At 39.9% G+C, this 15,705-nt stretch overlaps 1 protein-coding gene across 1 annotated transcript in view; it reads right to left on the bottom strand.

Moving 5' to 3' along the window:
* Positions 1–554: 554 nt before the first annotated feature.
* Positions 555–15,705, bottom strand: part of LOC109921530 (metastasis-associated protein MTA1-like) — a 43,649-nt gene continuing 28,498 nt past the window's right edge. Inside the window, exons 6-7 of the mRNA XM_020521581.2 lie at positions 15,186–15,221; positions 555–953 (exon numbers count right to left, since the gene is read on the bottom strand). Coding sequence (XP_020377170.2) covers positions 800–953; positions 15,186–15,221 — 190 coding nt within the window. The 3' untranslated portion in view covers positions 555–799. The remainder of the gene's footprint in view (positions 954–15,185; positions 15,222–15,705) is intronic.

The raw sequence follows: 15,705 nt of genomic DNA, 5'->3' as shown, positions 1-15,705 counted from the left end.
CAGTTGTAATCAGTCTATTTTATTCATGGAAGGTTGCTGTACTGTTGACTCAATTTGAGCCTGTAAAATAGGGGTTTTCCCTTCCTGATACTAATCATGTTTTGTAAGTACTCCTGCACACACAACTGCCAAACTTAATTCATTTTTCCTAATAACTTGCAACAAATGAATGGGTTTTTCTATTGGACTTTGCAGACATTATTTAAAAGTTTAAATCTGTGCTCCCATTATTTGTATCGAGCCTGTAGGTGCTGACATTATGTTGTTTTGGTTAACTGATTTTTCCACCAGTGAGGGATTAATATCAAGAAAAGCCCTTTAAATACTCGATGCCCACAAAATTCACAAAGGCTAAACCAGCAAAAAGTATGAGCATGAACAGTAGTAGGTTGTTTGGGCATCAACCATCCTGAGCCACAGATCACAGACTGGGCATCCCTGATCTTTGTATGCACTGACAATTACTTCTAAAAAGCAAGTTAACAAGGATTTGAAAATATTCTGATACAATTGTGTAATTGTCTAATGTACAAATGAAACATTCAAGACAGTAATATATTTGTCCTCATCACCACTATTGCATTAGAAAATAATATGTGGTACAACAGGTACATTTTCCCGCTGAGAGTGCAGCAAAATAATTTTGCCATAAACATGTAGACATTGGTTTGCTAATGGACTTGACACCAAACAACTGAAAATTACTTTATGAAGACCTGAGCAGGAATCCATGTGATCTGCAACTTCAATTAACGCTCTTTTCTTGAGAAGCTTGGCTCAATCTGTTCACTTCATGTTTTCAGTCTGCAACGACAATGGCTTCTGTAGTGTCAGACTGCTTGCATTGATTAGAGGGAGTATAAGTGTGAGGAAGAGATGGCACAACAACTGGGCAGCAAGGTCGCCTAGAAGCTCTCCTCATCTCAGAAGGTAATAGAAGTTTGCGAATCTTCCTATGTGAAGAGAACAAAAGACTCCTGGTTGGTTAAAGAGCGACACTTTAAACATCAACTCCTACTAGCATATTGCAGCGCTTCATCTAACCTTGTCTTTTGACAATAAATGCAAGAAACTCTGAACTACAGAACTTCAAATGCAAAAACAATTGGAAATCAGGTATGGGTTAGACATGCACCTTTCACTTCAGGAGTCTGAAGTTATATCCAGTCACAATTACTGGCTGCATTGGTCTTGCATATCATTGGGCTAGTAATCCAGAGCGCTGACCAATATTTTGAAGACACACATTTGAATTTCACCACTACAAGGGGGGCTCATTTGAGGCTAGAAATGCAGTTGGGTACGCGCAGATTTACACTGTCTGACTGTGTAAAACCTAACCTCGATGTGGAGACTTGGCATTTGAAATGAGAATGGTTTCATGATCCAGCACTGAGATCTCACATCCTGATTAGCACGAAGTCCAAAAATCAAACTCCAGGTTATTTAAAAGGATGCCATATGAAATATTGCAATGCTTAAAAGGAAGAAAAGTCTAGAGAAAGAAAACAATGCTTTACAAATAAAGTACTTTCCAACTTTTTCCTCCCAAAACAGAGTACATAATGTGGTTTGTGCTATAAAGAAATGTTTCCAACCTCGAGCACACCTTAGGGATCTGGTGACATAGGTTACATGAAGGTTCCATGACCATACTCAACTTTAATGACAGCTACTGCATCAAACTACTCTATGGCAGAATTGATTTGGGAGACACTGGCTTAGTATTAAGCTTTTGTAAATTTTGTACAAATCCTAAAGTTTTACTAAAACTAATGGCAACATCCAACTGTTTCTAACAGAATTTATACAAATGCCTGTAATAATCAACCAGCACCACAGCTTGGGTAAAAATCAGCACATGGTATGCATTAAGCTGTACGAACCAGGTTTTCTTTTGCTGGATTTTAAGTCAAATCTAAACAGGCACTGCTATTTGCTGTGATAACAAGGTGGAGCTGGTTGAACACAGCAGGCCAAGCAGCATCAGAGGAGCAAGAAGGCTGACGTTTTGGGCCTAGACCCTCCTAGATTCTCCAGCATCTGCAGTTCCTACTATCTCTGATACAATTTTAACTCCACTGCAAAGCCATTTTCTGAAGAAGGGTCTAGGCCCGAAACATCAGCCTTCCTGCTCCTCTGATGCTGCTTGGCCTGCTGTGTTCATCCAGCTCCACACCTTGTTATCTCAGATTCTCCAGCATCTGCAGTTCCTACTATCTCTGCTATTTGCTGTGCTCTTCTTGGGCTAAGAAGGGAGCAGGCTAGATGGTGGTGGTGGGGCAGGGATTGTGGGTGGCATGTCAGCAGTGATTATTCTATCTGAGTATTCTCTTGTTACCAGTTGATTGTAGCGGAGAACAAGATTGAATTTGCTTTGAATGCTCACAATGGTTGAGCATACTGTCAAGGCCAAACAATGACCACACGTGCAAAATGTTGAAGTGCTTCAGTATCTTAGACACGCCTTGTAGTCAACACTTTCAGCAATGCAGTAAAATATGAGCTAAACCACAGCTGTAAAATAATAGTCACACTGGAGAGGTAAATGTAAACAAATTTATTGTTTTTTATGTTTTAAATACATCTTTTGCAGGTACTAAGCAAAAAAAGCAGTCAATGCTGCCTAACCATAAAAAGCAAAATTTTGAAGTTGGGGTCAATAGTCCATAACACTGACCAGTACAACATTAGTTCAGAGTATCTGGTACTGCAAAACTTAAACATGGTGCAGTTCTTATACAGTATACGCTCATGCCATACATGCATTTATATGGCATTGTTAATTGAATAGTTTCACAGAAGGATTATTTGACAAAATTTGACATCAGGTTACATACAATTATATTAGGACAGATGATCAAAAACTTGGTCAAAAATTTAAATTTGAAGACATGATATAAAACAGGAATAGGGTTTAGTGAAGGATTTCCAGCATTTAGAGTCTCTGTAACTAATTGTATGGGGCAGCAAAAGAAATGGAGGGGATGCAAGGGGTCAGAATTAGAGGTGCATAGAGGTCTCAGCGGACTATAAAGTTGGAGGACATTATAGATAGAAAGGGTACAGTCACCTTTAAGGAATAAACCACTACAATTGCACTGCACATAATGCTTGAGGGACTCTGTTAATGATGCTTTGCTTAATGTTACATGTCGGCCTATGTACATACATGAATTGTTTTTGATATCCATTGTAATAGTTTACATCTTTTAAAGTATCATTAATCAATTAGACAATGTTTATGGTGCATTGATAGCTTTTATTTGAACTCAAGAATAATTATTTGGAAACAGTAATCATCACTGCAGGGAACTAAGTTATCATTCAGACATTTACTGACAAATCCATAGGCTAGCTTTATCAAAATATTTAATGATTCAAATTAGTGCCATATTGGGAGCTACTGAAACAAAAGCAACTCATTCTTTACTATATAATTAAGTGAAAATGATCAATAGTCCTGCCACTGCTTTCAGCTCCACTAAATGGCTTTACAGCTCTAATCAATTATAACTAAAGATGTGACTTGCATTCAAAATTTTAATTCATACTTTTTGATTCATGTATTTCTTCCTCTTTGATGGCAAGGTACTATATTCTAAAATGATTTACATTCATGTCACTGGCTATTGAACATTTGAACACATATTCCAATCCTGGAATTTGCACTTATCAGTGCATTAACGAATTTTGAACGTTTAGACCTTTCAACATGATTTGCTAGACTTTCAAGCAAACTGCTTATTTCTATATTCTCAATGATACCTCAAAATCTCCACTTTTTTTGACAGTTTGCACATCTACACCATTCATGAGGCTTTTTAAAAAATACATAGATTTTATAAAGAGCCTAGTTACTGGAACTTAAAGCTACAGCTGCTGTCACTACAGATATTCTAGCCACTCTTTCCCTTTGGATTGGGAAACAAAATCCATTATTTTTCAATATAAAAGTTATTTTTCCCATAGTTCCTAAATAAACTTATTCAAGAAATAAACATTTCCTTAACGTTTTTTTTCTGAAATGAAATTTTGTCAAAACCACTGAAAGCTGATGACTATACTGAAATATTCAGGAATGAAAATGTCAACAATATTGACAAGTCCTCAAAGCATTTATCAACAAAATTACTGCACAACCAGCACCAAATAAAACACCAATTGAACACATAAATATACATCATAATGGAACCATCTGACAACTCCAAAGCAAACGATACAGGTACTTCATCCATCTAATCAATGCTGATGGGAAAGAAATAAGAATGGGGAATCAGCATTGAGGAATCGTTCATTTAAACTTTCGCCGAAAGTGATGAGACAGTTAAGGGGACACCTGTTCACATATAGAGAACATATTTGAGGAGCTAAAGCAGAGATCATCGCATCATTCCAAAAAAAGAATAACATTTGAAACCAGAAGACAGAAATAAGCTATGACATTGGGATAAATTTTAGATTGCAGTAGCAAAGTTACAACACATTTATGCCTCACCCAATAATCTTTTGAAATTCCTTCAATGCGGCATTCTCTCATCACCATGATGTCCAAGCTTCTCAGATTGCAATTTCAACTGTGGTGCTTTATGCTTCCTCAGTTTGTCCAGAGCATAGGATAAAATCAACAATGTTCCTCTTCCATTATCATTCTTCTACTGTCCTCATAGTCTTCCAACTACCTAGTAAGCCATTGCTTATCGTTCTGCCCATATATAAATAATAGTGGAGCTAGAGGCCTGCTTTATATTTTCCTCCCCATCCCAAAATGGAATCATTAGCTAAGTTCAGGGCAACAAGGGAGAAAAGGCAAGCAGCAAATTGGCAATGACGATATAACTCACTGGAATAACAAATATGGTTGAAGGTTTTGCTGCTCGTACTGAATTCATGGTTTATGATTAAATCTGAAATGACTTTACGTCGAGTGACCTAAAAATCGGTGCAAAGCTTTTGTCAGTAAACTTGCACTTACACAGCCTACTTGGTCCTCAAATGACTAAGCCTCTCACTCATCTTCTCTAGTTCACACTCTCTTATTCATATATTGTGAACAAAATGTATATTTCAAGTGATTTTTTTTTCTTTTTCTCATATTTGTAAAAAATGTAGCAAAATAAAATTGATGATTAAGTTTGCACAAATCTATGGCATACCTTAAAGAATACTTTTAGAATAAATACTGTTGAAAAATTGGTTTAACCTCAAAGATACACAAAAGACTCAGAAAGGACAGATACGTGACAATGTTAATTAGAATAAAATTTATTCACCTATGGATAAGAAAGCCAAACTTTGCAGGTGGTTTGAAATATAATAGCAGATTAGGAGATGCCGGAATTTTCACTATCAAGGTAAATTGAGTTGGAAAATTCAACAGACCTGCTTCAGGGAATAGTACCCGAAATGGTACAATTTTCATTACTGTGTAATGGGGTGCTGAGTGAAGTCAGGGCTGCTGCCTCAGGCACAGGCACAGCATGACCACAGGGGCTGCCAAGTGATGAGGTGGTTTAAAAGGCCCACTTGGTTTCCATGCATTTGGTCTGAGGTCTGCTGTTGAATATTAGGCCCTCGCCCACTTCCCACATCTGCTTCCCCTCCCCCACAGACCTCTTTGGCACCTTATACTTTCCACTGTAACCCATGCCCCATCCCACCCCTTTGGCCCCTCAATCTCCATGTCATCCCATGCTCCCACCCACCCTCAACAGTGTCTGACACCATCCTATAAAATGTATGAAAACACTGTAAAAAGGCATTCAGAACATTTTTAAAACAATCTGCTGCTGTAACAATCCTATAAAAGTGTCCATCAACTAGATATCTATAATATCAATAACAGAAACTGTAAGCACATGACATTTCTTCATTTTGTGTAAATAAATTTTGAACTAGTGACAAAACAGATCAAAAAATAAAAGCCAAGCCTTCACGGAAATGTGGGTTCTAAACCTAGCCTCATTCTGCATTGAAAGGTGTTGAATTGTTAACAAAATTGACTCAGCTAACCAATCAGCATCCCCTTCTCCTATAGGAAAAACTGTTGTGTCCACTTGAATATTCTTGCTTTTGTCCCAATGAGTGCAAGATAAAATGTTTTGGCAATACATCTTCTCTTCCAGCAACATCAAAGTGTTGTAATTGTATCACTGTGATATCTTTGTAACATACATTTCTTCTGTAGTAACCTGGCATTTACCTGGAAATGGCAAAACTGGATTAAAAATCAAGTTCTATTTGGAAAGAAATCTGGAGAATTCTCTCTGTACCCTTAAAATTATTGATAGCCATCTAAGAGACTATTCACGTCCAGATTAAATGTTGTATGATACAGACGTCACATCCAAAATGATCTCAGGCCCAAAAGAAACATCAGCAACAATGTCCTGTTAACGTTTTTGGATTGGAAATTTCTATGTTCACTTTAATACTATAAACACATCACAGTGCAATTGCACCATCCAGGCAGTGGGTCAGGATAACACCAAATTTTGAATCTCTGAACTTGAATTAAACAATAATTTGTATTTATACAGCATCTTACTTCAAAAGAGTGTTACCAACAGAATTTGATTCCAAACCACATAGAACAGAACAGAAGACCAAAAGCTTGGTTAAAAAAGTAGATTTTGAAGATCATCGTAAAAGATAGAAAGATGGCAGTTAATGAAGGGAGATTAGAAGCTCCACAGAAAAAAAACATTAAGTTATCTGATTTCCAAACTGTTATTGGGGTTTATCAAAGATTTATATACACATTAAGACTATATGACATTGGATCAAGTGGCCTACTTCTGTTCCATTCAGTCTATCTGCCATTCAATTTCTGCCCCCACTAAACTACTTTGTCTTCTCTCCCTGTATTACAATAGCACAGAACATTGATTAGTATTCATACAGAATAGAGAGCTCTTAGAAAAATGTGCCACACTCCCAAGAATTCCCAATTTATAACAAACTTTAGTTTTCAGGCTTCAGTTTTCAGTGGGAAAACGATGTCACCTTCAGAAATAGACCAGTCCATACTACACAAATGTGTAGAATAGTTAACTATGAAAGTTTAAGAAGAAGACTGTGCGATGATACCGGAAATCTGAAATAACTGAAAATGTTGAAAACAGTCAACAGATTAGGTAATATCTATAGGGAGAGAAGTTGACTTAGGACTTCAAATCAACAACTTTCAATTGAAACTAATTAAAGTTAATCAACCTAAGGGTTCACACAGCTTGCTTCATCCACAAAGCACCCTGGTCCATGAGTTGAAGGAGAGAGGTTGAGTTTGGGGGTAGAAACAGCACTTTGAGGTTTTCAGAAAGCTCATCAATGGTGGGAGGATAGCTTGGTGCATTATTCAGGATGAGGAAAATCTTGAAATCCATGTGATACTGGTGCAGAGACTCTTTCGGCATTAACACTGTGAATGCTCAGGACAAAGCCCGCAAAACGATCATGTGATGTTGACGCGTACTCCTCCGCGCACATATGGGATCATGTTATAGCCAACACATGTTCATGTTTTAGAAATAGCATTCCCCTATTCGTCAGTCGTAATATAGCCAATTCGCATGACCGGACATGCATTATAGCGAACCAACTGTAGCCACATTTTGTAAGTAATTTGTAATATATCTGCCACGAACACAGCTGCCAACACAAAGCAAAATCACCTGGTAAATTATTCCACAGACAAAAGCACACTAAAAAATCTTACAATGCACCAATAAGGAAACCTGAAAGCAAAACTGCAATCCCTGCCTAAACAGCAGCTCTAGCTTGTATATTAGAAGCGTGTGGGGGATTAGGAGAAAGCGAGTCATGAGAAAGAGGATTAAGTATGAGGTTACCATATCTTCAGTAGCTTTAGTTCTGTCGTTGACCACAGCATCAGCAGTAGCCATCTCAATAAAGGCTAGGGTATGCAGATACACTTCTCACTCTCCTAATAGCTCCTGATGCCTAAAGCTTTTTATTTATTCATTTTATTTATTCATAGGATGTGGGTGTTTTTGTCCATCAGATGGTGTGTTCTTTAACTGCTGCAGTCCACAGGAAGCAACTACACCCACAATGTTGCTGGGGCTGCAATTCCAAGATTTTGACTTGGCAATAGTTCCAAATCAGGCCCTTATGCAGCTTGGATGGGAACTTACAGATGGTGTCTTCTGTCTTGTCTATCTAGGTGGTAGAAGTTGTGGGTTTAGAAGGTGCTGTCTAAAAAGCTTTGGTGAGTTGTTGGCAGTACATTTTGTAGATGGCACACACAGTTGCCACGGTGTATCAGTGACGGGGGTACAGAATATTGAAGGTGTTAGATGAGGTGCCAATCAAGTGGGCTACTTTGTTCCAGATGGTATCAAGTTTGAACATTGTTGGAGTTACACTCATCCGGGTAAATAGAGAATATTCCATTACAATCCTGATTTATGTCTTGTAGCTGATAGCAAAGCCTTGTGGGATCAGGCCGTGAGTTATGCAGCACAGAATTCCTGTCCTCTGATTTGTTCTTGTAACCACAGTTTTTAATATGGTTGAGCCAGTTCAATTTCTGGTTGATGGTAAGCTCCAGGGGGTTGTTAGACAAGCTCAGTGATGTTAATGTGGCGCCAATGTTACTTGCCACCTATCAGCCCAAACCAGAATGTTGTCCAGGTCTTGTTTAATTTAGACAGGAATTGCTTTACTGTCTGAGGAGTTGTGATTGATGGTGAACACTGCACAATCAGCAGCAGACAACTCCAACTTTGACCTTGTGATGAGGGAAGGTTGTTGCTGAAGCAGATGAAGATGTTTAGGTCAGGGACACTACCCTGAGGAACTGGGGGCTCTTGTAGCACAGTGGTAGTACAAAGAACAAGATCAGTACAGCACAAGAAGTGACCCTTCAGCCCACCAAGCCTATACCGACACATAAGGCCTCGATGCAGTCCATATCCCTCTATTTCCTGCCTATTCACATATCTGTCAAGCTGCTTCCATCACCACCTTTGGCAGCACATTCCGGGCACTTACACAGCTCTAAGTAAAAAAACTTGCCTCACACATCCCCTCTAAACTTTGCCTCTTTTACCTTAAAGGTATGTCCCCTAGTAACTGGCATTTCTGTCCTGGAAAAAAAGACTTTGACTATCAATTCCAGTAGTGCTCTTGTCATTTTGTAAACTTGATCAGGTCACCCTTCAGCCTCCAATCTAAATGTGGATTTACCTTCAAACAGCTGCCCCCAATTTATGTTCCCCAGTTCCTACTTAATATTGTCACAGTTAGCCTTCCCCCAATTTAGTACTTTCTTCTGAGGACTACTCTTAACTATCAGTCATGCAACTCCCCACCTCTTTTACATCCCTCTCTATCTCATCTGAAATGTCTAAATCCCAGAACATTCAGCTGCCCATCTTGTCCCTCTCTCAACAAAGTCTGTGTTTACTAATCCAAGCTCTAAGTTCATCTGTTTTATCTGTCAATCTCCTTGCGTTAAAACAAACACACTTCAGACCGGCAGTCCCTCCATGTTCAGTAACCTCTCCCTGGTTGTCTTGCCCGTTAGCCTTACTGGCCCTAGTCTCTAACTCTAACCTACTGCTCTGGTTCCATCCCCCTGCCACAGTAGTTTAAACCCTCCTGAACGACACTAGCAAGCCTCCCTGCCAACATATTGGTGTCCCTCCAGTTTAGGTACAACTTGTCTTTCTTGTACAGTTTTCCAAGTGCCCTGGCAGACATCCCAATGATCCACATATCTGAACCCTCCTTCCTACATCAGCTCTTTAGCCATGTATTTAACTGTACTATCTTCATATTCCTAGCCTCACTGGCACAGGGAGTAATCCTTAGAATACAACCCTACAGGTCCTGCTTTTCAACTTACTACCTAACTCCCTTTGCAGGACCTTGTCACTCTTCCCGCCTATGTCGTTAGTACCACCATGTACCACAACCTCTGGCTGCTTGCCATCCCTTCTGAGAATGACCCATACCTGTTCAGAGGCATCTTTGACCTAGGAACCTGGGAGGCAATGCACCATTCTGGAGACTCTTATGTGGCCACAGAAATTGCCTATCTGTGCCCCTGATTATATACTCCCCTGCTGCTATTGTTCAACTGTTCTTTGACCCTCCCTGCTTTACAACAGAGCAAGCAATGGTGTCACCACCCTGTTGCTGCTGTTGTCATCCCCTGATAGGCAATTTAGCACAGGTTTAGCTTAGTTGGCTGGATGGTTAGTCTGAGAAGCAGTGTCATGCCAACAGCATGGGTTCAATTCTCATCACTGGCTAAGGATACCGTGAAGGACATACCGAGGTATGGTGGCTCTCAGGTTAAATCACCACCGGTCGTCTCTTCCTAATGACAGCGCAGCCTTATGGGCTGGTCAGACTATGGCGACATAACAATGACTTTGATGGCACATTCCATCACTCTACTTCTGACTGAGAGTAGACTGACCAGGCTAAATTTGTCCTACATTTTCTGGACAGGACGTACATGAACAATGTTCCACGTTGCCAAGTAGATACCAGTGTTATGACTGTACTGAAACAGCTTGGCTAGGGGCACAGCTCGCTTTGCAGCATTTGTCTTTGGTACAATTGTCAGAATGTTGTCAGGGCCCGTAGCCATTGCAGTATCCAGTACCTCCAGCCACTTCTTGATGTCACGGAATGAAGAAATTGACTGAAGGCTGGCATCTGTGATGCTGGGGACCTCGTAAGAAGGAAGAGATGGATCATCCACTTCACACTTCAGGTTGAAGGTGCTTATAGTTGCTTCAGCATCACCTTTTCACCGAGGTGCTGGGCTACCTAGTCACTGATGATGATGATGATATCTGTGGATCCTCCTCCACTGAGCACTTAACTTGCTACGACCATTCATGACTAGATGTGAAAGGGCTGCAGAATTTAGATCTGTTCCACTGGTTGTGGGATTTCTTCACTTTATCACATGCTGCTTGGCATATAGTAAGTCATGTGTTGTAGTGTCATGAGGTTGACCTTTTTAGGTTATGTGGATGATATGCTGGGGCATGACATTATCGATTGTGGCTGAATACAATTCTACTCCTGCTGATGGCCCACAGCGCCGTGTGGATGACCAGTCTTTAGTTGCTAGATCAGTTTGAATAATATCTCATTCAGAATGGTGGTAGTGCCACACAACACAATGCAAGCTGTCTTCAATTTGAAAGTGGGACATCTTCTCCAGTAGAACTGTGCTGTTGCCATTCCTACCGGTAATGTAATGGGCAGATGTATGTGCTAGACATTGATTGGTAAGGACAAGGTTAAGTATGTTTCTTCCTCATGATGATTCCCTCATTGCCTGCCATTGGTGACTCTAGCAGCTATTTCCTTTACGACTCAGCCAGCTCAGTCAGTATTAGGGTTATTGAGCAACTGTTGTTGATGGACGTTGAAGCTTCCACCCAGAGCACATCCTGTTCTCTTGCCAGCCTCTGAGTATCCTCCAAGTGGTGTTCAACATGGAGCAGATCTGATTCACGGAGTTGATGGTAATCAGGAGGTTTCCACGCTCGTTCAACCTGACACGAGAGTTTAAGAGATCGAATTCAAAGTTGAGGACAACCAAGGCAACTCCCTCCTAATTGTATGCACATTATGCTGCCACTTATGTCGGGTATGCATTGCTGATGAGTCAGAACATACCCAGGGCTGGTGACAGTGATGCCCAGGACATTATCTGTAAGGTATGATTCCAGGAGTTTGACAATTCAGACTGTTGCTTCACTAGCCTAATAAGACAACTCTCCCAATTTTGTGACAAGCCCCCAGATGTCAATAAGGAGGAGTTTGCAGGGTCACCAGAATTGCATGTGCTATTGTCATTTCTGGTGCCTAGGTTGATACTGGATGGTCTGTCTGGTTTCATTCCCTTTAACAGACTTCATGGCAGTTAGGTACAACTGAGTGGTCTGTTAGACCGTTTCACAGGGCAGTTTAGAATCAGCTAGTCAGGAGTCAAATGCAGGCTAGACCAGGTAATGTTTTCTTGAAATTTTCCAAAAAGGACATTAGTTTACCAGGTGGGTTTTTCTTTCAACAATCGCCAAAATTTCACGATGACCGTTATACAGGTTATTTATCCTAGATTATTAACTGAATTCAATTCTCACCATCTGCCATGGTGTGACTCAAACCCATGTGGACAGAGCATTAGCACAGATCTCTGGATTACTGATCCAGTGACAAAACCATCATATCACCGTCTTCCCTTGTGATACCTTGTCCTGCAAGAGACAGGGAAATGTTTCAGAGAATGTGATGTAATGTGACTAAGTGATGTGGTGGTCATAGTTAAATAGTTGGCAATGTGTGTAAACTTGATGGGAAGCTCTGAAGGCTAACTGATGTCAAGCCCATAAATGAGCCCTTACGGAGAGTGTTGGAAATTGACTGACAGAAATGTGCAGCACTAAGCAGCCCTACTACTGACTGAGCTAGTGACTGGTAGGATTCGACATTCAAAGTTCCATTGGCTTTGATCACTCATGTAAGGTCATTGACTTTCTTGCAGAATGAATTAAAGGTCCTTGGGACCTGACACCTGGCATTGAGCTTCATCACTATCTGCCTCCATTGCCTTTTTAACCAGTCTTGAGAATTTCTTACAAAGACAAAACACTTTTATTGCTTTCTACTTCAAACATCAAGGCCTCCAGCACAGCATCTGAAAACCTTGTAGGCTGTCTCTTTTGAGTTAGGCCTTTCTACAGCTTCCCAGATCAGAATTATTTCCTGCACAGGAAACTGCTCTGTATCAAAACCTTTGAATCAGCAGGTGGCACAAAATTAGTATGATGCCTGCATCGCAATGAACAAGGGGTGATGGAACTTGCAATCCCTGCAAATGTCTTCCACAACTTTCCATTTTTGACTCCATTAAATGCAGTTGAGAAAATAATCAAGACTTTTTAAAAAAGACTTTTATTGCACTGGACTTACTTATGACAACTCACAGTATCTCCATGGAATAACGTGGGAATCCCTAAGACTCTACATGAAAAGATTAAGGATACGGGAAAATGGTAATTGTAGTTCTTTAAAACAGACATTTAAGTTCAAATTTTAGATTGAGATTTTCAGATCTCAGCTGGGAAAGTTCAACTCTCACCATTTAAAATCTCTTCTATTAGGGTCACCAATTGAAGTGCCCAGGAATATTGTATCACAATAAAAGGGACATAAAAATACTAAATGTTGCTGGGCATGATTGCAGATGTGAAGGGAATGAATCACTAGAAAGAAAGCAACATTGAACATTTGCCCCTTCACCTGTGGCACAATGGCAGCAGCAAATACAATATACATCAAACATTACAACAGCTCATTAAGCATTATCCAACAGTATCTTCCAGATACAAAACTTCTCCCATTCAGGAGGACAAGGGCAGCAGACATGTGGAACATCACCACCTGTAAGATTCCTTCCAATTCCCACAGCATGCTGAGCTGGAACTATATCGTCACTCCTTCACTGTCAATAGATCAAAATTTTGGAACTAAAGCACTGAGAGTGAGAGAAGGACTGTAATGGTTCAAGAAGGTGACTCTCCACCATGATCTCACTTTCTCAGGGGAAATTAGGTATGGGAAACAAATATTGACCTTACCAGTAATGTCAATGTCCCAATAATGAAGATATAAGCAAACATCAGGTCAACTGTAAGAGATGCAAGTTCAGTCACCTCATACGTGTTACTCAGCCCCAAAGGCATCAGTATCCTTCCAGTGTGACAATATTTCAGCTCCCACACCAGTAACACTGATATTTCTTGGTGAACTAGTAATTTAGCTACAACTTAGGACCCATTTGTGCTTTGGATCAGTACTCACTAAGAACTAGATGGTTACAGTCCAAAATCACAGCATTATAGTTACCACTCTCTTGCTCTTCCTCTGATTTTTCTTTAATCTTTTGCTCTTAAAAATATTTAAACACTTCCTTTTTCAGTGAAGCAAGAAACGGGAAGAATAGGTGGGAGTAGGATCATTCTGTCCGTATTGTCACGGTAGTGATTGTAACGAGGTCAGCCAGCTGGACGTCATAGAATAGGAGTTCTCTGATTGGGGTTGTTAATGTGGTGCAATCAGGGAGCCCTGGCTGACAGATAAAAAGGGGAGTGTCACAGACACTGACACTCCGATAGCTGGCAATGAAGAGGCAATACTAAAGTCAAGGACAGTCCACGTGTAAATAAAGGGTGACTTGATGACAGGATACTGCCCTCTGTGGAGTTACTTCAGTCACCAATAGATTGCTAAAAGTTAATGGATTGTCTGGTCATTTACTGTAGTGAAGTTTTTGGGATTGACTGTGTGCAAACTGACTCGCAAACTTCCTCGCTTTACAACTGCATGATGATACTATCACTTTAAGAGGTGTATTTTGTTTCTATTTTATGAAGAAAGGTTGAGACAGAGGTAACGAGCAGTCTGTTCCAAACCAATAAAGTAAATGGCTTGTGAGGCCTTGGGGTTCTTTTTTAAAGTTGGAACAATGGAAGCAGTATGAATGGATGGGCTCATAGAACCAGGATTTTAATTTAACTTTGGGGTTGGGATTTGGCAGCTGCTATATATCTGTCCCTGATGCAGCAAAACATCTGAAGTCTCCCTCTCTTAGTTTTCTCTTGATGTTCTTTCCTCCTGGACTGCAGAAACATTGCATGTAAGACAATCTATTTTACTGAATTTGCCTTTGCTAAGGATGTGTTTATGGGACGTTACTACCTTGGAATAGCTAATCAGTTAGCTTATATATATTCTTGATAAGTATTTTGATAGTTGCAGTTAAGCTTTTTTTTAGTCTTGTCTTGTCTGTATTTTAACTGGACTGTAAGAATAAAGTGTATTTTTTTCAAGCCTGGTAGTTTGACCAATTGATATGCATTGGGAACACAATGCCTTACACTTGCCTTTAAAAATAAGAAAAGCTGGGGTCACAACTATCTTAACATACTTTGATGGGGTTTGATTTGGCCCATAACAATAGTGACTACACTTCAAAAACATACTTAATTGGCTGTGAAGTGCTCTGGGACATTGAGGTTGTGAAAGTCAATACAAATGCAAGCTATTACCTCCTTTCTTACAAATCGCCTGTTCACACCACATACAAATACAAAGGCAATTTATCTGCCATTGTCACACACACAACTTACTTCCTGACTGCTGGGAAACTGGAACTGGGCATCCATCTGTAAAACAAAAATATCATATATCATCTGCCCGTAATAAAATTCTACACCTGACCTGAAACAAGGTGTGGTTATTTTTAATAATAGCTATTACTCTAAATTCACTTTAATCCAAGTAAGAACAATATCTGGGATCATGACTCAATAGCTATATCAGTAAAGTTTTGTACATTTTACGAAATTGATCCTTTGCAAACAACTCCTTCTACACATGTTTAAAGAAGCAAACGATCCTGTGGAGCAATTTATTGAAGCATTTGCAATAATAAAATGATTTAGAGAGAATATGAACTCACAGCAAGGCCAAATGAGTAATGTTTCAAGCTACCACAAGCTCAAGCTCAGGTTTCAATTAAGCATACACCTTTTCTTTTGCTTTCCAACTATTCCCACATTACTCATCAGCAGAATTCAGGTTGATCGTAACTCATATCAAAGGGGACCGCTTTGCAGAACACCTACGCTCGGTTCGCAACAAACAACT

The sequence above is a fragment of the Rhincodon typus genome, chromosome 9 (genome assembly GCF_021869965.1).
Source record: "Rhincodon typus isolate 14 chromosome 9, sRhiTyp1.1, whole genome shotgun sequence".
Taxonomy (NCBI): Eukaryota; Metazoa; Chordata; class Chondrichthyes; order Orectolobiformes; family Rhincodontidae; genus Rhincodon; species Rhincodon typus.
This window is presented reverse-complemented; position numbering and strand designations above follow the sequence as displayed.